Source organism: Anomalospiza imberbis, chromosome 5 (assembly GCF_031753505.1).
Source record: "Anomalospiza imberbis isolate Cuckoo-Finch-1a 21T00152 chromosome 5, ASM3175350v1, whole genome shotgun sequence".
NCBI classification, from domain to species: Eukaryota; Metazoa; Chordata; class Aves; order Passeriformes; family Viduidae; genus Anomalospiza; species Anomalospiza imberbis.
Genome location: NC_089685.1, coordinates 70,257,367 through 70,279,700, shown reverse-complemented (window position 1 = coordinate 70,279,700; position 22,334 = coordinate 70,257,367). Strand labels below are relative to the sequence as shown.

Sequence of the window (22,334 nt, the reverse complement as noted above, 5' to 3'; positions counted from 1 at the left end):
ATAACTAGACAGAGGGGAAAAAAGACAGCTGAACTTTCTGATTAATGTTTCCTGATGCTATTTTGCGTTTGGTTTTTGGCTACCTGGAGAATGTCTCAGAGAGTTTGCACATGATGCAAGGGCTGGTACTGCAAGGAAGCCAGTTTGTAGGAGTCGGGTCTAGCTAGAGGTGTCATTCTGTGAGCAGGAAAATTGCCTGGAAACCAAAATCACCTTTGAATAACATTCCTGGCTGTTTTCTTAGCCTGTGCCAACAGACCCATAATTTTTTGTAACTACTGCTTCTAGTATACTGTGCCTACCAATAATAAATATTTTTAATAAAGACAAAGTGCCTGGATAATGTGTGAAATCCTGACCACTATTTACAAGGTAGCAGCTACAAATTAACCAACCAGCCTCAGCCATTTAGGAGATTGCCTTGGTGAAGAGGAATTGATTCATATTCATAGACTACAACCCTGGGAAAACCACATTTGTTTATATAAGCTGATTTGGGGGTATAACTACTCTGAGCTCACAGCTTTTTATTTTAAAACTTATATTTCATGATCTTAAAGCTATTCTACTCTGTGTGATCAGCTAAATATAACCTAGCTAAGCTCCACTTCATTTCCATCATCCAGATTTTAGGACAAGGGAGAACAGAGGTCATGACATTTTGATCATTTTTGCCTCATTAAAATCTCGTGGACTCCAAGGAGCACAGCTGGGTCATGTTTGTAGAAAGTGGGACTCTAAAGCCTTGCTTTGAGCCGTGCCTATTTCACAGGACTGCTTCCCGTCCATCCTCCCCTGGCTGGCTGTTCCCAGGCTGGAGCACTGCAGTTATTTCACCTGCAAACAGAAGCCCTAACTTTCACGACATTTTCAGGCAATGAATCAGAGGCGGTATGTGAAGTCTAAGATCTTTACAGCCAATGGCTCCAAACTCTTAAGAGGATGCCAGTGTACGGGAGTGAATCCTTGTTAACGCTTTAGCACTGCAGACTCTCCAGGCGGTTCCCAAACCCTCGGGTGCTGTACCCCCGTCTTTGAGCGCAGCAACCCGGATTGCTGTTCACTGGAATGGTTGGCTTCCTCCAACAAATGCTGGAGTGATTTATCAAAGAAATATGGATATTGATCTGGTACCGATATCCAACTGAGACAGACAAAAACTCTCTAACAGTTTAAAGTTAGAAAGTGTATGTTTATTACGACGCCGGGCGGCATGCGGGATAGCTCCCAAACACACACTGCACCTTTCAGGTGATTACAGAGTCCTTTTATCCATACAAGTATTGAATACCCAAAATACAAATACATATTCATCATTTTGGTACATCCCATCCTCCCTTCGTATGCTAATCATTTCAAAGCTATTAAGCATGCGTAGTTTGTTCCTTGAAATGGGTCGGTGGTGCCTTTCATGGGGAGGGGTCCCAACATGAGGAAGTAAATGAAGTCTTCCTCATTCTGACCATTCTACCTTTTCAATGCAAATATGACAAATGAACCTTGGTAGAGCTCCCATTCCCTGTCTTCAATTGGTGTCAGAACAGAGGAGGCCCACAATTGCCTTATGCTCCTAAAAGCTCTTTGTCAGTTTCTATATTCTTCATTACAAACCCAGCTAACTGAACGTTGTGTTGACAAGCAATCAATTATTAGTTAACTACTAACTCTTAACTTCATCGAGGCCTACTCACTTATTTTAATTAACTCTAGTAAGGCTTATCTCTAGCTAAAATCTTAGCTCCTCTAAAATCTCTAAATCCCTTAACGTGTATGTTTCAGGAGGAGCTGTAGGTTTTCAGGCTGTCCGGCAAAGTGCTGCTGGCCATCAGCAGCCCCGCAGGAGGAGGCTTTCCCTCCGCGGCCCTCCCTTTCTCCTGCAGCTGGCTGGCCGTAGGCTCGGCTGGAAAAACACCGGCATTACCTGTTGGCCTGGGTGCAGGAGCGGCCAAGCTTCCTTCCAGCGCCTGCGCTGGGCAGATAAGCTGTGTTAGGAGGGGAAGGGCGCGGGTGTTACCAGTCCGAGTTCAAGAGCTCACCCAGGGGTTAGAAGCAAAGTTAGCCCGGCTGTGGCTGCTGCTGCCGCTGCATTCCCACTGCAGCTTCCCTCCGCGGCCCTGTGCCTGGCCCTTTGTCGTCACGGCGTGGTTGCCATTGTCCGGGAGTCTGAGGGGATGAAGGGCAGCGGCCGCTGACGGGCGACAGGACAGTGCTTTGAACGGGAATGCACACTGCGCCCAGCGCCACGCGATGGAGCAAGGCGGACGGAGCAAGTGGCGGCGGCACAATGGGCTTAGGGCGATGGCCATGGCCACAAGTGACTGACAAAAGGAACAGGTACCAAGATGAGTTTAAAAAAAAAAAAAAGTCCAGGAGTGTCTGGACATTTCTCAGCCCCCGTGCTCTGAGAAACTCTGTAACTGTGCAAGCTGGCCAGATGTGGCGGGCCGCAGCTGATGCCATCTCAGGAATACTCAGTATCCCTTTCCCTTCCTCCTGGGAATCTGGGTGCCGAGCACGCGCAGGAAATCGGGGATTCCAAACTTGCCTGAACTTTTCACTGCCAGACATTAGCATGCGGATGCAGCAGCCTGTATGTAAATGATGTTATCTGAGCTGTTTTATGCATGTGTTTCCAGGATAAGAAAGGAGATTATTTCATTGTGTGAACTAATTACCTGTGAAGAAAAAATTTAGAGCCTTTTTAATGTTAATGCCAGGCTGTATTTTTATTAACCTTCCTACTCAATGATGCGGTGTTGTGTGTTTATTGTGTATTTTCAAATGTTAAGGACTTGCTCCTTTAACCTAAGTGAAAGAAGTTCTCGATAGGACTTTGCATAAACAGGTTTCTTTGCAAGGCTGCAGCCGCATCTCAGAGCCTTCCTTTGCTCATAAAATGGGGTTGCTTCACCAAATGGAAAGACAAAGTGACTTTTAAGTATCCTGATGTTGCTGCTTAATGGTGCACAGCAACAATTAAAGATAAAAAGGGGATAATGGTATTAGACTGGAACTTCAAGACAAATTACTGCAGAACAGAGAAAATGTGTTCTTGGCCTAACCTGCAGTGCACACAACCAGGGCAACAGAATTAGTGTTGATGCAGCAGATCTGAGCCCAGATGGGAACAGCCCTTTTGGTTTCAGGTGAAGAGATTGCATGATTTAAACTTAAACACACTCACACTGCAACCATTATGATACAGGAGAGAATTTGTGTGAGAATCTGATCTCTTGTGGTTCCAACATCTCAGATGAAATTCTGCATGCTGCTTATTAATAGTATAATTAGATAAGGGAGGAGGGGAGTAACTTTCAAATGCTTCGTGTTTCAATATTTATATGGCTTTTAAACCAGCATTTATTTTGTCATACTTTGTTAAGCATGATATAAACTGAGCTTTTGGGGTTTTACTGTAGAACATCAGCTGATGAGAATATGCTGCGTGTAATGGAAAAGAATATGCATGCAATGTTCCAAAAGGAGTTACCATAGTGCAGTGCAGGTGGTGGACTGAGATCACTTACTGCAATATAAGAAAGTCCCAAAATCTGACTGTATTAATATCCAAAAGGCCTCCAAAATATGTACTGTTATAAAAAATCTGAAATACAAGTGGTTCGTGGACATTGGTCCAGCACTTAATTTATGTTTTATTGAGGATGGTGAGGAGAATGTTTGTGGTTTTTTTTTCTGTAAAGTCCCATTTTAAATTGGCTGCTTTTCTTCCTCTCTACAAGAAACTTGGGCTTGAGAAACTGGGATGTGTGTCCGAGGCACTTTTGTGTGAGATCAGGTCCTCAAGATAGCAGGGAGAACAGAAAGCACGGCCTGAAGTGGTGCCAAAGGATTTTCCTTGGAAGAAACAAGACAGAAGAAGTAGGTCATGGCTCTCTGCAGAGCTGATACCTTAATGCTTTCAGTGCCTGAGTTACAATTTATAATACATCCCTTTTTGTTGTACCTCTTATGCACTAGCACAACCTAAATCAAATAGCTTCCTCAATTTAAGAGACCCCCAATTTTATGTGAAGACATGTAGGCATGGATTGTAAGATTCACCACATTTAAAATGAGCTCTTTTTCACCTTCCTCTGAAAAGTTTCCTTATTTTCCAGGCTCTAAATAGCCGAATCCACTTTTCACTGAGATGAAACAAATGCTTAGCATTGACAAACCCAGACAGAAATTCAGCTGCAAAGATGATGGTTCTGGTAAATTATCCACTTAAATGCAATATAAAGCCAAGCTGCTGCTGACAGTATGCCTCTATAGCAGCAGCTTACCAAGAATATATAGGGCCCCTTTTCCTACTATAACTTCAGTATTATATGAGGTTGTTTTGGGGCACTGATCTGCCTAGAAAATAGGATAGTATTTGTTAGGATAGTATTTGTTTCTTGAATTTGATTGCATGTGTCACTAGGCAAAAATCATCAAGCACATATTGTTCACCTTGACTGAAAAAAAAAAACCCTGTTTTAAAAGACTGACTAGACTCAAAAGCATCATGTCATTAAAAGTCAGGCCCATCCCTGCTGAGAACACTCCATGTGTGGGTTTAACAGCAGCTTTCACTGGAAGGCTTCAAAGACAAACAACTGCACCTCAGAGCAGCCCTGGGAAAGAGACTCTCTTAAACGTATCCTGACCAAGATGCATACATTTCTGCATAGCAACATGCTAAAATGCTTTGCCCACCCCTTTGCAGTCAGCTGTTTAGAGAACCTGGGAGCAGCTAAGCTGGGAATGGAATTCAGGAGAGGGGAATCGCTGCTTTGCCTATCAGAGGACATGCAGTGCATCCACAGGGCACATCATCGGGACATTGAGCTAATTTAGGATCTTCATCTCCCAGTTCTGCCACGTGTTCCAGGCTTCCTGAGAGAGTGGACCTCTGAACTATTGAAATTCTGACTGATGGAGGGTGAAATTCTGAGTACAGTGCAACTTCAGCTCTCCTGTGCAGTAGGGGCCAAGTCCCCACCTCCTAGCAGCCATCAATAATAATCAGGATATCAGGATTTGCTGTGGGTTCCTCCAAACTCCTTAGTTCCCCAGCTCTCAAGCTGAGTTGGATAGTCTGGCCCCACTGAGGTCAGTGTGAATTTTGCAATCAATACCAGAGATGCCAAAGTTTCAGACAAAGCCTGTAAAATTCCTCTGAGGGCACCTATCTCTGAGCATTTAGTTTGCAATAAAGGTGGCTGTTGCAAGATTAGGTGTAAAGCACTCAATCTCGTTTTCATTCCATCAGTGATAACCAGTGAGTGCATAAAACAAGTTTCCAAATGTTCTCATTTCCCACTGCTTCAAATAAAACAGCACCAGAACTCGACCAATATGTGCACAGCCAAAAAGACCTTACTTTCTCTTTCCTTGTCTAAATTATGAGGCTCTCACCTATGCAGCAACCATTTTTAGTCGTTTCTGTAAAACAAAACTCCACTGGGAATGGAAGAGTCTCGCAGTTCTCCCAAAACTGGTGCTAGTGGTGATTACAGTGAGCACAGACAGCAGGCTGCCTAACTCAGTGTGAAAGGCAATGCATTGACTTGGAGTGGCCAGAGCTGAGCAGGTAACACTCCACCCTTGCCAAGGGTATGACCCCAAGGAGCAGATCCTGCCACAGAAATCCTCAGCCTCTTGCCCCAGAGCTGCCAGGTGAGCACAAGAGCACACAGACATGCTGCCCCCTCGCACTGAGGATGCAGGAGAGGCAGTCATTACTTCGATGGAGCTGGACTGCAGAACGTGCTGGGGTTTGATTGGGTTTTTTACAAAACTGCTGCCTTCAGCATGGCATTTTTGTGGCAAAGGGGAGTGCAAGAAGGCTGGGTGCTGTCCTTGTTAAACCAAAGAGAAAAACAGAAAGCGTGGGGAGTACTGAAGGGGAAGGAGGGGGGCGGGAGAGATCCATTTTTGCCAGATTGCAGTCGTATTGCAGCTTCAGAGGCCAGGAGTGGGGAAGTTTGCAGAGTAAAACCACGGAGGTTTGACAAGCAGGCATTCCCCTGGCTCTCTTGTCAGCCTGCAGACAGGCAGCACAGTTCCTTTGGCACAGCAATGCTGCAGTGAGCTGATGAAGATCTTTTCAGTCCCTGGGCTTCCCAGTGCTGTCATGACAACAGCTACTTTCTCGGTCCTGCTGAAACCCCTTTTCACATTCAGTGAATGCCACGCACAGAAAAGTAGGTTGTTCTCATCAGTCTGCCCCCCTCTCTCTCAGATGTGATTGATTGAGAATAGGGAGGGGTGCTGTACTTCTACAAGCTTGGCTTATTTTCTATGAACATGATGGATCCTTCATCTTACAGGAAAGGTTTGAGGAGTTATGAATAGCAAACGGGGTTTTAATAGCTCAGAAGACAAATACACTATCTGTAATAAACATTTGTCATTAGTGGCAAACGACAATGAAGTCGTCCTGCTGGTTTTGTAGTTGTTAAATTAGTTTTGATTAATTTGAGTATGACTTCTCTGTTCAGTGAATGCCCGAATAATGGCAACTCACATCTTTGGATTTTGCGTCTTTGGATGCAATTCTGAACTTTTCTGAAATTCATGTGTTTGCTTGTGCTCAGGCCTACCAAATAATAAATTCTATTTAAATAAATTAATTCTGTATATATCTAGCTGTTTGATAAACTTCCCTTTACATGATTTTTTCTTGTAACATAAGCAGAGCAGTGGGGAGAGAAGATGAATTGTCCGGCTCTTAAGGTTTTGGGAAATCTGGATTTTCCTCCAAGACAGTATCTTGCCTATGGCTGGCCAGAGTGTGTGATAAATGCCTCTCTTAAGGATAACCCTTCTCCCTTAAGTCTCTAGCCTGTCAAGATCTGGCAGTCATGGAAAACACATACTCTCACTTGCTTGTCATTTCTAATCTCACAGGACCTAGCAGGACCCTAAATTTGGCCATGTTGGGAATTCTGAATGGAGCCATTCAGACTGCATCCAAACCTGCCTGCAGGGACTCAGGGCTCGGTCCCAGTCACACAGCCCCATTCAGCTGTTGTGGCTCCCAACCACAACTCCCTTCCCATCTTTACAAAGCATGCTGCAAGGCAGGAGTGGTGTGAATTATGATTTTCATCCCCACGTCAGGCTCGGGCAAAGCCAGGGTATATGGTGATATTTGGGAACCCAGAAAAAGATTGCCTTTGCAGATTTAGAAAAGCCTGTGCCTCTGTGTAACATGGGAATACCATCTGTAACATGGGAATTATATAATATCAGTTTTACAGAATCACAGAACAGTTAAGGTTGGAAGGCACCTCAGGAGATCATAGAGTCCAAGCCCCCTGCTCCAAGCAGCAACAGCTGGAACAGGCTGCTCAGGACCATGTCCAGATGTGGTTTGAATAACTTCACAAACAGCAGTGCCACAGCCTCTCTGGACAATCTTTCCCACTGCTTGAAAGCGAAAAAGTTTCTTCTTACATTTAAATAGGATTAATGTTCTACATCTCAGTTTGTAACCATTGACTCTTACCAGACACCACTAAGTCTGGCTCCATCTTCTTTACTTCCCCTCTCAGATATTTATACCTTGATAAGATCCCCCTGAGCCTTCACTTTTTGGGCTGAACAGTCCCAGCTCTCTCAGCTGCTCCTCATCTGACATGCTCCACTCCCTTAATTATCTTCAGGGCCCCTTGCCGGGCCCTCCACACCATGTTCTGGGAAGCTGAGAGCGTTGCTTGGAAGGACACGTGCTCACAAGAGTTCGATCTTGGAAGGACAGGAGATTCTTTCAAGAAAAGGGGTGGGGGTGGTGGAGGGGGAAGCACATAAACTTCATAACTGGATTTCTGCAAGGGGATTTTTGTTTAAATTTTATAAAGCATTAATTTAAAGAAATCTAAAACTGTTCTATGGAAAAACCCATATTCTGCTTACCGCCACAAATTGAAGAAGGGGAGTTACCACAAGCTGAAGAAGGGGAGTTTTAAAGTAATCCTAGAACACAGAAAAGCTGTTGTAAACTTGTGCTCCCTCCAAGTTGTGCTTTGTATTTAATTAGCATTCAATTAATTATGCATTTCTGTTTGGTTGTAATGGTTGCACACCGTTTTCGCAACATGCAAGATCTTGATTACTTTCATGGTTTTTGAAAACGATTTCCATGTGTGCAAAAAAGCAAAAAAAAAAAAAAAAAAACCCTCCTGACTTCATATCCATATTTTTAGGGAAAAAAAAAATGGGATTTACTGCCTAGTGTGCTTGTGCAGAATTGCCCCCTCAGTTGGGATGGCCTCCCCTGGTTTTACTGTGAGGTTCTGCAGCAAGTGACCTGCAGGAAATAAATGGACATCCTGGCACACTCTACATGTGCCCAGGCACATGCCTTCATTTAAAGCTGGAATCCAGCTCTGTTTTGCATCAGCATGTTGAGAAAACCAATTCCCCAAATTAACAGCATGTAAAGACTCTGTAATCTGGAAGCAAATATTTTAATTATCTCTGGCTAAAATGAATCTAAATTACAGCATTTAAGGATGTTGACTCTTCCGAGACTTAAGAATTTTGGCTGCCTTTACTGAAAAAGAGCAAACTGTGCCAAAAAGAAAACGTACACAAGGAGGTTTAGGATACTTTGGGAGGAAAAGAAAGTATTTTGGATCATTTATGTAGATTTTTTAGTCATAAATAAAAATATCGACAATACCAGTGACAGAGAAAAGATGCTCTATGTGCATGTACAGTCCCACATATATTACTGTTTTACTTGTTCGTATGATATATTGCACCAGTTATTTAAATTTTCCACTTGAAAATCTTTCCCAGCAGTTTCAAAGACAAGCACAACGCACTTTTAGCATGTACTTACGCAAGTCCCCGGGAGTCACCAAAATTGAGAGACATGGGGTGACAGGATTAATACTCAGCAATACCAGTGCAAATGTACTGAGAGTAGCTTTTGTTTCTGAAGCAAACTCTGAGTTCATTCTCAGTGGTATCTATAATAACTAAGAGGATATCACAGCTGAATAGTACCTACTTGAAATTCTGTGCTTATAGTTCAGGTTTTGCAGCAACCTGTAGAGCACATCAATGAACCACATTACAAGGCCTCCTAAAGCCTTGAACTCACAGCTTTTTTTATCTTTCACTTACAAGAAATTGTCAGGCTTTGTTATTTTGGATTTCCTTTTTTCCTTCAATATAACTTGACAACAAATTGTCCATCAATTAGTGTGCATTTTGGAGGTTTCATCTACTTGTAAGGTATCGGATTCCTTTCAAATACATCAGAATATCTATGGAACATGGCCTTCCTTTCATGTTGGTGTTTACAGATGGCTTAAAGCAGAGATGCTCTCATCTCCACTGGGCTGGCTGGAGTTTACCACAAATGCAAATAGAATGAATGGTAGGATGTGCTTTTGGATGAGCTCCAGAATGACAGAATGGGGTTTTCCATTCCTGAAGTAACACCTGATTCTTCATATCACCTTAGCAAGTTTTTAACTTTTTTTGTTCCTCTTTTCCCCATCCCCAGAGAGTTACATTTGACTAAGCTGTCTGGAGCTTTCTGAAGCTTCATGACCTAACAGGAACAGAATGCCATTTTATTTTTTTTTTTCCTCCTAGTTACCACTAAAAGCAGTTCCCTGGTCTAGATCATGGCAGGAATTTCAGGGACAGCTGTGCTGGCACCAGAGAAGAGGCAGCAGATCAGCGTGACACAAAGCAGGGGCAGCGCAGAGCGGGAAGAAGGTCCCAAGCAGTATGAAGAATTCATTTTGCTGCAAAATGTTTTTCAAAGCCAGTTACAATCCCAGAGAGGGCTCAACACTTCTGGGGAGAGAAGAGGGACCTTTTCCCAACATGCATTCCCTGCAGCCTTCTTCTGGTTGGCCCAGCCTAAGGGCGGCTTGTAGTTTCTCAGAGTCATGGTTTCTAAGCAGACAGTACAGACAAAGATTAAAGGCAGCTTTAAAAAGAAAAGAGCATGGGAGCTGAGTTTAAAGGGAGAATTAACTGGGTGCTGCAGGAGAGGGTGGGGTCACAATTGCATCACGAGGCAATTTCAGCCCGGTCTGAAGGGAAGGGTGAGAACCCAGCGCTGCTCACTTGAAGCAATGACAGATGGCAGCCTCTTCCTCCAGACCTTGAATTGGGATGGGGAAGGGTGGGGCAGAAAGAAGGGAAGGGTGCAGTTTCCAGAAGCTGCTGAGTAGGCAGAACACCGAGCAAGGTGAGTCATGAGGTGCAGGCAGCAGGAATTACCTGCACTGCTTAAGAGGTGCATGGGGAGGCAGGGGTTGGAGAAGGGAGGTCAGGGAGCAAATGCTGGGCTTTACAGAATCTCTCCCGGTATCCTAGCAAGAGTAAGACTGGATGTCACCTTTCCTGTACCTCAGGCCTATTTAAGTTTTCTTCTCTCTATATAGGCCTTTCTTGCTGTGTTAAAGTGTTTTTCTTGCATACTGTATAGCGTAGTACTATAATGCTGATCAAAGTTAGGGAAAAAACCTCAAGAAACCTGCCTTACATACATCTTCTGGTGACCTCACCTAAGTGTCCTTCAAGAAAACCCCACAAAACAGCAAAATTGCTGTGAATCAAGAAAAGAAGAAACTACTTCCCTGGAGCGTGCTTGTTACTCGTCCCGCTGTCAGTGTGAATGCCCTGCACCCTGGTGTTCCTGAGGTAAGAGAATAAAATCTTCATTTCTTCTCCCTGCTCTGCTGTGTCTACTAGTTGTTTGTTCTTGAACTAATGGTCCTGCTTGGAATCTTTTGCCTGCGGACAGGCTTCTCCTGGTTTATCTACCGGCTCTTTAAAATGTATTTTATTTTTTTGTACTTTGTTGATTCCTCAACACAAATGTCTGAGCGTTAAAGCATCGTTGTAAGGTGATCATACCAAGCTAGACTGAGCACATCAGAAACCCTTTTTGTGAACGACAGAGTAACATCCACCCAAGTGAATGATGCGTTTTTTCTCCAAAGGATTTCCTAACAGGAGTCTCCTCCTTTGAGCTTTTATCGCAGCATTCAAATGTAAATGATTTAGCTGCTTTTGTAAGTTGTGGAATCACCTGTTCTCTGACAGATCCTTTCAAGAGGTTTGAAAAGTCAAAAAACCTTGGAGAAAAAGGAAATCTAGCTTCGGTAAGCTCTGTGGGTTTGTACAGAGACAGCTCAGTGAGCAATAATCACTGCTGCTTGCACTTGATTGGGACTTTCTTGCAGCACTCAAGGGCCGAGCCTGGGCGCAGAATTTTGTGTTTGGAAACCTGAGAGCAGGACACCGAGAGATTACCAAGGAGTTTTTCTTTGATGCCTGCCTGCTGCAGCAGTGACCCCGTTGGTACCGAGCGCTCGCTTAAATGCCAAGTGATTTCCATCGGGCAACAGAAACGTCCCGAGGTTTCCTTCCCTGACCCTCTTTGAATACACAAATTACCGAACGAGCTGGCGTCTGTACCGCCCTGCTTAGGAGAGAGGAAAGCGGGAGGTCGAATCACCCTGCTCGCTTTCAGTGCCAAACACAAGGAGCCTTTGCGAGCACACAGCACCTCAAGATACCCAGAGAGACCTGGGGAAAAAAACAAACAAACAAACAAAAAAAAGGACATTGACTGCCTTGAGCACACAGCGGAGCCGATCAGGACAATTGACATTAGGATACATAGAGTTCTTTGTGATGACTTTTCTCCCTTTTATCTCATACTCATCGTTTGTGAAAGGTGTCTTTTACGAAGTCCTTCATGTATTTTTGGTTTCTCATGACTCGATAGCTCCCTGATTCTGTCCCTTGCTGCGGCACAGAACCGCAGAAGGGCATCAGTGGGTACTAGAGACATAGGAATTATTTCAGCTGCTGCCGTTTCTGGGCTGAATCAAAGGCTGGGGTGTTTTTGAAACGCCACACTTCGTGTTTGATTAACCAGTGACTGCAGCACCCACCCGGAGCCCCACGCCTTCCCCCGCGGAGAGCAAAGCACCGCACACCCTGTTACCCGGAGGAAAGGCAGAACAGGGTGCAGAAAATCAGGGTTTGGTGACCGTTTTGGAGAAGCTAGGACACCTGCAACACACATCTTGCACAGACGAGAAACAGCATTGCAGCTGTTCTTGTCTTTTTTCCCCCCCTCGGGATTTTTTTAAAGCATTCCTAGCATTTCCACTTTCTAGCTGAGGCTGGCTGCAGAAATCTGAGGAATTATCATCACTTTTTCATTGTGGTTGGTTTCCAAAATTTGCTTATGCTCCTCTGCAGGCGAAATATGTTACTGGTTTATTTTCAAAGATTAATCCAGTGTTGAGTCCCCAACCCCCTGTTGCTGTTTCAGTGCTGTGCCTCTCTATTTTGGCTGCTACACCACAGCTTGTTCTTGTTGCTGCTCACAGCTACATCTGTTGATGGGCTGGGAGCCATCTCCAGCTATGCAAATGCAGGTCTTCGGAGCACCTTCTCCAGATTTTAATCTTACGCAGTTAACTTCTCCTGGAATCCAGGATGTCTGTGGCCGTGCCAGATATGCCTGCTGTAACTTGAGTGGGTGATGTTCTTCCTCATGCACAGAAGGCACAAGGCATAGAAATGACTGAGCTGTGGTCCTGAGATTGTTTTTAAACTTAACTACCACGGCTTCATGATTTTTGTGTTAAATGTGGCAAGCTCTGTAAGCATTGGCTAAAGACTGACAGATGTAAGATAGTTAAAATTCACATGGAACGGCATTTTATTACCTTTGGTTTATTTACCTGTGATTGAATAGCTTTCAATTACCCTTCTCATCTCTCCAATAACTTGTCAAACTACCTGATTATATCTCTGCATTCAGATTCTACCTTTCTGTTCTACTGCCAATCCCCATCCTATGTACTTTATAGTAAACTTTATCCCATTTTACGTGAGCATTAAATGACCCTAATTTTCAATCTCTGTTCTGAATGCTCCTATGTGATTGACAGCCAACCTGCTGAGATTTCACCTTTCCCCTTTCATACATCCATAGGTTTAGACTGGGTATTAGGGAGACATTCTTCTGTGTGAGGGTGGTGAGGCCCTGGCACAGGCTGCCCAGAGAAGCCCCATCCCTGGAAGTGTCCCAGGCGAGGTTGGAAGGGGCTCCGAGCAACCTGCTCTGGTGGAAGGTGTCCCTGCCCAGGGCAGGGGTTTGGAATGAGACGATCCTTAAGGCTCCTTCCAGTGCAAACCATCCCGTGATACTTCACAGTCCCCTTTGGTCACAGAGCTTCTCCCCGGGAGCCGGGAAGCCTCTTCCCTGCCAAGGGAGGTTGCAGGCCGGTTTGTTCTGGTTTATTCTGTCTCCTCGCGGCACAGCGCGGTGTTTTTCACTCCTTTTTGTCGGTGGCGCTGGAGCCCTTTCCCCGGCTCCTCCCCGCCTCGGCCGAGCCGTGCCGGGCTGCTCAGCGCCCTGCAGCTCTTCCCGAGGAGCCTCGGTTCTCCCGTTCCGCGCCCCGTGCCCCGCTTCCGCACCGCCGAGCCCCTGAGGGGACCCGCAGCGCCCGGGGCCGCCCTGCTCCGGCTCTGCTCCTTCTCCAGCGCCGGCCGGCGATGTCCCTGCCCCGCCGAGGGACACTGCTGCCGCCGGGACTTGTCCTGGAGCGAGGCGGGGCAACCGGGAGCGCTTCGTTCCCGGCTCCCGGCGCGTCCCGCGGCGCTCCCCGCTGTCCATGGAGCCGGGGGCTGGCATCACGCCGTTCCAGCGGGGCTCCGGGACGCCCGGGGGATTCGAACGGCATCCCCGGCAGACTCCAGCCGGGATCGCCGGGAGATTCACGCCGGCACGCCCGGCAGACTGACTCCAGCCGCGATCCCGTCGCTCGTCCGCCACCGCCCCTTCGCGCCGGGGGGCGGTGGCGGCCGGCGCTCCGCCCTCCCCGCGCTGTTTGTCCCCCGGCGCGCTCCGTAGCGCGTGCGGCGGCGGCGGCACGAGCCGGGCCCCGCCCCTCCCCGGCGGTGCGGGTGCGCGAGGAGGCCGAAGGGAAAAGGGGGGGGGCGGCGGCGGCGGCGGCGGCGGGAGCGCGCACCGGCCGCGCGGGCGCGCACGGGGCCGCGCGCGCACGCCCCCGCCGTGCGCACGCCCGCCCGCGGCCGGCCCCGCGCGCGCGGCAGCGACTCGCAGGCGCCATGGCGGCCGCTCGCTGCAGCGACATGGCGGAGCCCCGGCGGCGCCTTCCCGGGCAGGCGGCGCCCGCCGACGAGGAGGAGGAGGCGGAGGTGGCGGCGGCGGCGGCGGAGGTGGTGGAGGTGGCGGCCGCCGGTGGGGCTGGATCCTCCTCCTCGTCGTCGTCGCCGCCGCCGCCGCCGCCGCCTTCGGCCCCGGCGGAGCCGGAGCCGCTGCTGCTGCTGAACGGCGAGGCGGAGAGCATGTCGGAGCCGAGCCCGGAGAGCGCCAGCCAGGCCGGGGACGGGGAGGACGAGGACGAGGAGGAGGAAGAGGAGGAGGAGGAGGAGGAGGGCGGCGAGGAGGAGGAGAGCAGCCTGGTGGGCAGCAGCAGCAGCAGCACGAGCAGCGGCTGCTGCAGCGACGAGACCCGCTCGCCGAGCCCCGGCGGCGGCAGCGAGGCCGACGCCAAGGAGGAGCCCAAGGGCCCCCGGGGCAGCCAGGAGGACGGGCCGGGCCGCGGCGGCGGCGGGGGCGGCAGCAGCTCCAGCAGCGTGTCCAGCGGCGGCGACGAGGGATACGGCACCGGCCCCGGCACGGGCGGCGGCAGCAGCTGCGGCAGCGCCACGTCGGGGGGCCGGCGGGGCAGCCTGGAGATGTCCTCGGACGGGGAGCCCCTCAGCCGCATGGACTCGGAGGACAGGTCAGTGTCCGGCGCGTCCCGGGGGCCCTGCCCGGCCGCGTCCCCGCCTCGGCAGCCCCCGCTGCCCGGGCGCCGCCCCGCTCCCGGCCGCGGGGCTGTCACGGCAGCCACAGGTTTCTGCGGCCAACTTGAGCCGGGCCCCCCGGCCCTGCTCCTCGGGCCCCCCGGCTGCCCGGCCCTGGCCGCGGAGGAGGGGGCGCTCCCCGGCCGTCGCCGCCGATCCGTGAGAGCCCCGAGCGGCCCCGCCGGGCGCTGCCTCCTCCTCCTCCTCCTCTTCCTCCGGGGCCTCTTTCCTCGGAAGCTGCGGATTTTTCTCAGATGGTGCTTTCGGGTTTCTTCAGGGCTGTGTCTTGCGGCAACGCGCAGGTGGGGTGTACTGAAGCTTCGGGATGGGAAATGCATCTCTGGATGCGGTTTTTACCTGCGCCCGCAACAGGGTCTCTGCTCTAGAGGGAGAAAACCGAGTGAAAGCCACTTAAAACATGAGGGGAAAAAATCGAGTTTACTAAAATAATAAGGAGATCAGCCTTTCCTGCATTACGTGTGCACAAGTAATAATCATGCACTGTGTGAAGTGAGGCTCGGAGTCATCTTTGAATGAGTTGTGTAATTGCGAATTTCAGAATCTGTAAGGATGAGTTCTTGAGCTTTTGTATGTTAAAGCCGCACATTTCATTTTACCAGGATTCTAGCTCGGTTCTGGTGAAAAGGCACAACCGAATTCTCACACATGGTTGAATTCGACCATTCAGATCTGTTTCAGCCTACTGAGTCAAGCATTTCAAAGAGCATGGCTTATGTAGTAGCTCTCCTCGATGTTGTATGCAACAGTTTACTCGAAAAACTGAAACTGGGATGGAAAAAGGACATAAAAACAGTGTGAAAGTGCTGTGTGCCCCTTGCTAATTAGTCCTTTCAAATAGTTTAAGAAACTTGTACAATTTTTCCATTTGTTTAGCAGAAAAAGTACCCGACTTCCCTGCTTGAGTTGCAGTTAAGTAACAATTAGAATTTTACTTGTATTTTCTAAAGATAGTTTCAGTGTTAAGTGTGAAGAATTACATGGTTTGGTCCAGAAATGGACTTTGAATATGTGTTAGATCAAGATCTTTGTAGCTATACTAATACCCGTATTTCAGCATGACTAGACCTAACCTCGCAGATTAAAACCAGCCCAGCAAACCCCTCGTGAGTGAGTCAGTTCCCCAAAACCATGTAATTGGCCTAAAAGTCTTAGAAGACAGAAGAAAATTCAAGTTTTTGGTTTCCATCAGACTTTTGAGACTCGCAGAAATCACGTTTTCTTTCTTCTAAACTTAAGCGAGTGGAAAGGGGGTGTGGATGTTGGGGTTTGTTTGTAGGTTTTGTTTGTTTTCTGTTTTTTCAGAAGCTGAGATTTTATGTGCAATTGACTAAGAATGGGCGTAGATTTCTGGAAAAACACCAGGTACATAAAGGAGCTCTAAGATAGCAGTTTCTTATTTTTCATAGAGTGAGAGTCTAAATCTCATCCTGGTCTTCTCCAAGTGCATGTCAGAGTTGAGGAAATAACAGAAATAACTTGCAGGGGTTTTCTGGAGGTATCGTCATTATGCCTTGCCCTGTGCACTCCAGAGCTGGTTGCTACTTTCTTTCTCTGTCATTGTTCTCGTGGTCCTCTTGCTGAATCCACGTGTTGTGGGTCCTTGCTCCTTCCCTTTACCACCAGGAGTGGGACTCTTTGTGTTTAGTGGTTTAAATAAGGACCGTGCCTTGTTTAAATCTTTGCAAAGTTTTATCTTGACCTGCCAGGGTGAAAACTTGGGGTGTTGAGAGAGAGTTTTGTGTTGTAATTCCAAGGCCTGCTTGTTGAGTTGGTGGGAGAAGAGCAGTGCTACCAAGAGTGCCATTTGTTATTCCTGGGGTTGGAAATTTTCGTTTGGTGTGCACTTCTTGCTGCAGCGTGTTAGAACGCTTTATTATTTTTGTCACACATAGTCCAGCAAGTTGCTTGCTTGACATTGTGGTCCAAATGCTTGCTGCTGCTTGGAAGGCAGCTACAACACAATCCTGTGCCTTTCAGATGATCACACAGACAAGCAGAGTGTTGCAAAAGGTAGGGGATGTGCTGATGAGTTAGAGTGTGTAAACTGGAATATTGAAATACCAAGGAAGAGCTGGAAACAGTTCAGACTTAATATATTGAAATCCTGAAAAAATAAAATCATTCGCTGATTTGGTCACCTCTGAATTAAAATGTAAGTTCTGTGACTATTAGAGAACCATATTTTGTCTATTAAATGTTGCTTTATATGGGGTGGTTAGTTTATTGTACAGTATTTCATGACCTTTGCTGACTCCCTGTGTCTCCAGAGTCCTGAGGAGCTTGGTGTCTGACTCTGTGTGTTGTAAAGTAAGATTCCCTGGGGAGGGAGTGGAGAGAAAAGGGAAGAGATGGAACTAACAGGCTTTTCAGACCCTGGGTTTAGCCAGAGGAAGCTGGTAGGAGAGTGTACTGGGTAAAGACTCTCCTGCTGTTAGCAGGTTTGGTAAGATTCAGATCATGCCCCTGGGCTTGGGATTTTTTTTCTTGCTTCCTCTTTAGAAAATTTGAATGAATTAAAGGGTGTGGTAAGAGGGCCTGAATTCCCTGAGTGATCAAATTCCCATTTCCTTGTGCATGTTCTTTATCGTTCTCCACAGTGTGTTATCTCTCGTTTTTCCTTTAGTGATATCAAATACAAATGAAGCAGATGAAGAGGAAAGTCTTGCATGTGGTCAAGATAGAACTACTGTTCAGCAACTTCTATTTTTAACATTTTATTGTATTTTGAGAGTATCTGCTGACAGAAAAAATAATTTATAGGAAATTGGTTGGTATTTATACTAATACGAGACATCAATATAGAGGTGACTATTGATGCTCTGAAATTTAGGGTGAGTTTTAACCCTCCATTTCCATGCCTGCAGATAGACTTTGTATTTGTTAAAACATGTTTATCTTCCCTCCCAAAAAACCCAGAAAGGAAAAGGCAAAGCCCAGACTGACACCTAGGATAAATAACCGAGGTGGCATTTTCAGCTCAGCAGGAGAGTTCAGTGCAGTAACTCTAGGACTGGCAGGTATCTCGATGATCTGTAGTAGTTCCATTTTTTCCCCTGGGAATTGTGCTAAGTTCCCACTGCTGTGCAGGAGTTTGTCTGTGACTTTTGTGAGCAAGCTCAGATCAGCTGGCTGAGTAATAATAGTCTGCATTCAAGCCGAGTGATCCTCTGGATTTACAGCTGGAACAAAGACTATTATCAGCACGTAAATGCTGCTCATTTTCTTGTGCCTTTCCCTAACTTGAGACCTCTGCTGAAAGGCTGGATGTGTTCCTCCAGAGTCCTCTGGAGCTGCTAGTCTTGCTGCAATGCTGAGAAACGTTTGACAGGACTTGAAAAGAAAAAATAATGGTTCAGTTAACTATAAACACTGAAGCTGGACCTAAGCAAATGCATGGATTTGGGTGTAAACCAGCTGAGCTGAGTGTGGTGGAGATGCATCTGCAGCTCCCTGGTGTTGTTATTGCTGAATTATGATATTTTCTTACAAACACTTAGTTTACTGAAATAATTTAAATATTGTTTACTGGAACACTTATTATGGAAATATATTTAAATCTGAAATAGTTTCATCATCAGATTTTGTTTGATTTAGAAAGCAGTGGTAGGTCTTGCAGTTTGAGGTTGTAGAGCAGAAATTCGAGTAGTAAATCTGAATGAAGAGCTTTTTTTGTTCACCCTTGTGAATTTATCTTGCGTCTTCGTACTGTCACCTAGAAGTTACTCCTGGTTTACTATTCTTACATTATCTTTACCCTCCTCCTCCTGGCTGGGCAAGGAGCATGGAAAAGGTGCATTTAAGCTGCAGGATCAGCTGTTCTGCTGTGTGAGTGCTGATTGATGCGCTCCTAGGCCAAGTGTAACAGGTTGTCTTTGGACCTATGTAGTAATCTTTCCATTAGGCACAGCACTACATAATGTCCATCTTACAGGCAATTTTCATGAAACTTGTAATGCCTTTTTTTTTGGGGGGGAGGGAGGGGGGGATAACCTTTTCATGTTTTTTGTTATTCACCAATGAGTCAGTTATTGAGAGGCCCTGACTCAAGGAGTACTCAGTAATACTCAATGACAAGTTGTGTTCTTAACCACATAAGACTTGCAAAAGACTTCTAGAAATATTATTATTCTGTTCCTGTGTAATAGATGAGCAGTTTTGAAAATGCATTTCAGATAAGTTTTTCAGTAATAAACTTTTTTGTTCTTCAGATTGTGACGTTTTATTGTTTTACTGAGTGAAATGACTATGGAACTAATGGGTTGAAAGATAAGAGGTTTAGACATGAAAATTCCAGGCTCTAGTCTGAGTTTTTTTAACTCTCATGTAAAATGAAGGCCTTGTCAACCTTTAAGATATATGCTGATTTAAAAATATTAGTTTTAATTCTAGTCTTTATTTTGTCTATCTTTCAAAATCTTAAAAGTGAAGAACTTTCCAGATTGACTTGGCAGTGGCATGCAAGTTGTATGAGTGGCATTTATGAAGGCAGAACAGTAAATTTGAAATATAATCCGGAGGACATGTGGTACTAATAGGTGTGTTTCATGGATCCATGTGACCAGATTAAAAAGTGCTTCAGGCCTCTCTTTGCTGCATAGTCTCACTTGTTCCTATGCAGGAAGTGAAGAATCATTCATTAGCACTTACACTTATGGCAAGGTGGTTAAGTCGTTAAATATTTTTTTTCAAGTATGTGTAATATTGACATGTCACAGTGAGCTATTCAGAAGTTTACCCGAGTTTCAGAAATTCTGCTGGAAATTGTATTTGCAGTATTTCTAACTGCATTTATTGTTGCTGTAGTTATTTGCTTTCAAATTGCAAAATAAACCCCTTGTTTCTGTAATGGTTATGTTCAGGCCTTTCTGGCACGGGAGAAAATAGCTTTTGATGGGTAGACAAAACAGCCCAGATATTTTGTATGGTGAGTATCTTTATTACTAAAGCTGTTGGTTGGTATAATTGAGTGGTTAACATGAGGTCTTTTTGTGAACTAGATGAAAGAGCCTGGTATAATGAGCTGTTATAGTTATTGTAGTAAGATGTAAATATACTTCATAGAAATTGAGAAAAACATTTTCCCATTCAGTGTAAGACAGAATTAGTTTTGCTTTTATGTAGGATTTGAACGTCCACAGCAGTCTGTGTGCATTTTGTGTTAAGTTTGTGACATCATCAAGTCTGGTAACTTCTAAGTACAAGGTTTAATAGGTGGACTTTTTCAGAGAATTTCCTAGGCAGTAATGGAAAAAACTGTCTTGGTTTTTCCTTTTTTCCCCTCTTTTTTTTTTTCTTTTCCCTGTTTAATTTCCAGTGAAGTTAAACAGGGTGTCACACGCAACCTGAACAGCTGCTTGGCAGAGATGTGACATCACATTTCTGGAGCTGGTCACAGATAAAACCAACTCCCTTGGATGATGCAGTGGAAATGTTCTACCATACCACTCTTGCTCAGATCCTTCCACAGCTTTCTAGTACCTTTCATACATGTACATATTTTTTTAAAACCCCTGCCCAGCTGGAGAAGAGCAGTGGGGGAATGAGCAGCACGGAGAGCTGGTGTGGAAGTCAGCAGTGTGGAAATCCACCTAGAGCCCATTGCCTTGGGGTGGTTGTAGAGCAGTCTGTTGTTGGCTGGGAAAGTGGTGCACGGCAGAGAGGGGAGATGAAAAGCAGATGGAGCTTTCGAGACAGGAGTAGAGGTTTCTGGCAAGGGGACGATGTGAGATACACACAGAAAACTTCTGGGATGAGAGGGAATGAGATATGTCTAATAGCCTGAGGGGAAAAAAGAGAACCCAAAGAAAGTGAAAAATTGGTCTCTGCTGTAAAGTAGTCAAATAATTGCAAGGAGTCATTGAAACAGGTGGGAATGTAATCTCCAGTTAAGTTGTGCAGGAGACTGAGCAGAAGAGGGTAAGGAACTTCTTTGTATGAACAGTGAGTTTTATCCACTCTCCCCATTGCTGTTAAAAAAATATGATGGCATGACTTGCAAAAATACAAAGTGGTAATTTTGTAAGATTCCCTGAGGTAAAGATTTCTTTGGTTATCTATCCATGTAACTGATTCTTTTTTCTAACTATATGCTTTCTGTCTGGGGTTGTTCATTTAAATATGAACATGTTCAAAAAGATTTGTTTTAGAAAATGAAATATAAATATTCCACGTTGTGCTTGCTGCTTATCATTGGTTTTGTGATATGCAAAGATAGTGATTACAATTGTGGTTTTGCAGCATTCAAAACCAACAAAGAACTGGGGAAAAATTTTGAAGCCTTTTGAGATGCTGAAGTACTTTTTTTCCCCCTTAAGAATGGTAAAATGTAAAGCAAGAAAGACCTGGGATTTCTTTCCCCATATCTAATTTTCTTCTCTATACTAGAATTTATATTCTTAAATAAATTTCGCTGAACTTCTGTTGCTAATGTTTAAGGAATACTTTCTTTATTTGATAGAGGTTGGTTGAGGTATATGCCAAGATGTTTGATAGAGAAAAGCAAAAGATTTGTGATTTTGAAAGTCCTGTTGTCATCCTGGTGCACCATAGAGCTGTAATTCACACGGCTTGTGTAATGTCAGAGGGAGAAAACTGCACCTTGGTGGTTTGAGTTGAGACTTTGAAAAAACTTACTGTTGGCTCATGCAGTGGTATTATGATTTATTACATATGCCTCAATAAGAACCTAGCCTAAAGAATTTCCACTTACTATTAATTCCATGTAGCCTTTTGTATAAATTACTAGCTTCCCTGTAAAATTGCAGTAAAGTCCTTATTTTGATCATTTTACAGCACATTTTAGTTTATTGTGCTGTAGTAATGACTTAGATTCCAAATGAAAAAAAAAATCTTAAAAATGCAAAGAAAATATTTTGATATGTGCAAACAAAGAAATGTAAATATTTCTTTTTCCTTTGAAATAAAACTCTTTTTGGCATGTTTTTAGGTAGGCTTCCTTAGGTTGACTTGAATGCTAAGTTACAGCTTAGACAGTTGGTACAAGTAGAAATCAATTATTCAAATTCATTGTCCCACAGAAGAGGAGTCAAACCTTCATTTATGACCTTCTTGTTATGAATTAAACCAGTTAGTGGAGTTGTACTTTGCTGGTTTCTTTGCTTTTGATGCATGGTTAATACTTGAAGGAGCAAGTATTCACTGAGGTGGAAATAGGCAAGGCTGCTACTGTATACACTGCTGTCCTAGCTGTGTATTTTTTTTCTGTTTAAAGTTGAATTTAACATGATGATAACTGGAACATTTTAGATCCAGCTTTTTAGCTCTGTGAGTTTGCACCTTTCTTTGGTCATTTTATGTTCCACTTGTTTTCTGTGTTCTGGGGTGAGGGCTTGGGAGAATGGGAGGGTAATACCTACAGCAGATGAAATTTCTTTGACACCACACCTGAAGGCTGTTACCTTCCAGTGCTGATTAGACAGCTTCATAGTGAT

General features: G+C 45.4%; 1 protein-coding gene across 4 annotated transcripts in view; it reads left to right on the top strand.

Annotated features, from left to right (window-relative positions):
* Window positions 1-14,052: 14,052 nt before the first annotated feature.
* The window catches only part of AEBP2 (AE binding protein 2), a 40,178-nt gene continuing 31,896 nt past the window's right edge, over window positions 14,053-22,334 (top strand). The window contains exons 1-2 of one of the 4 annotated variants that reach the window (XM_068191886.1): window positions 14,069-14,208; window positions 14,239-14,798. In XM_068191886.1, the coding sequence (XP_068047987.1) occupies window positions 14,119-14,208; window positions 14,239-14,798 (650 nt within the window). In that variant the 5' untranslated portion in view covers window positions 14,069-14,118. Of the gene's footprint in view, window positions 14,799-22,334 lie in introns of all 4 variants that reach the window. The other 3 variants (XM_068191887.1, XM_068191884.1, XM_068191885.1) reach the window with 3 other exon arrangements.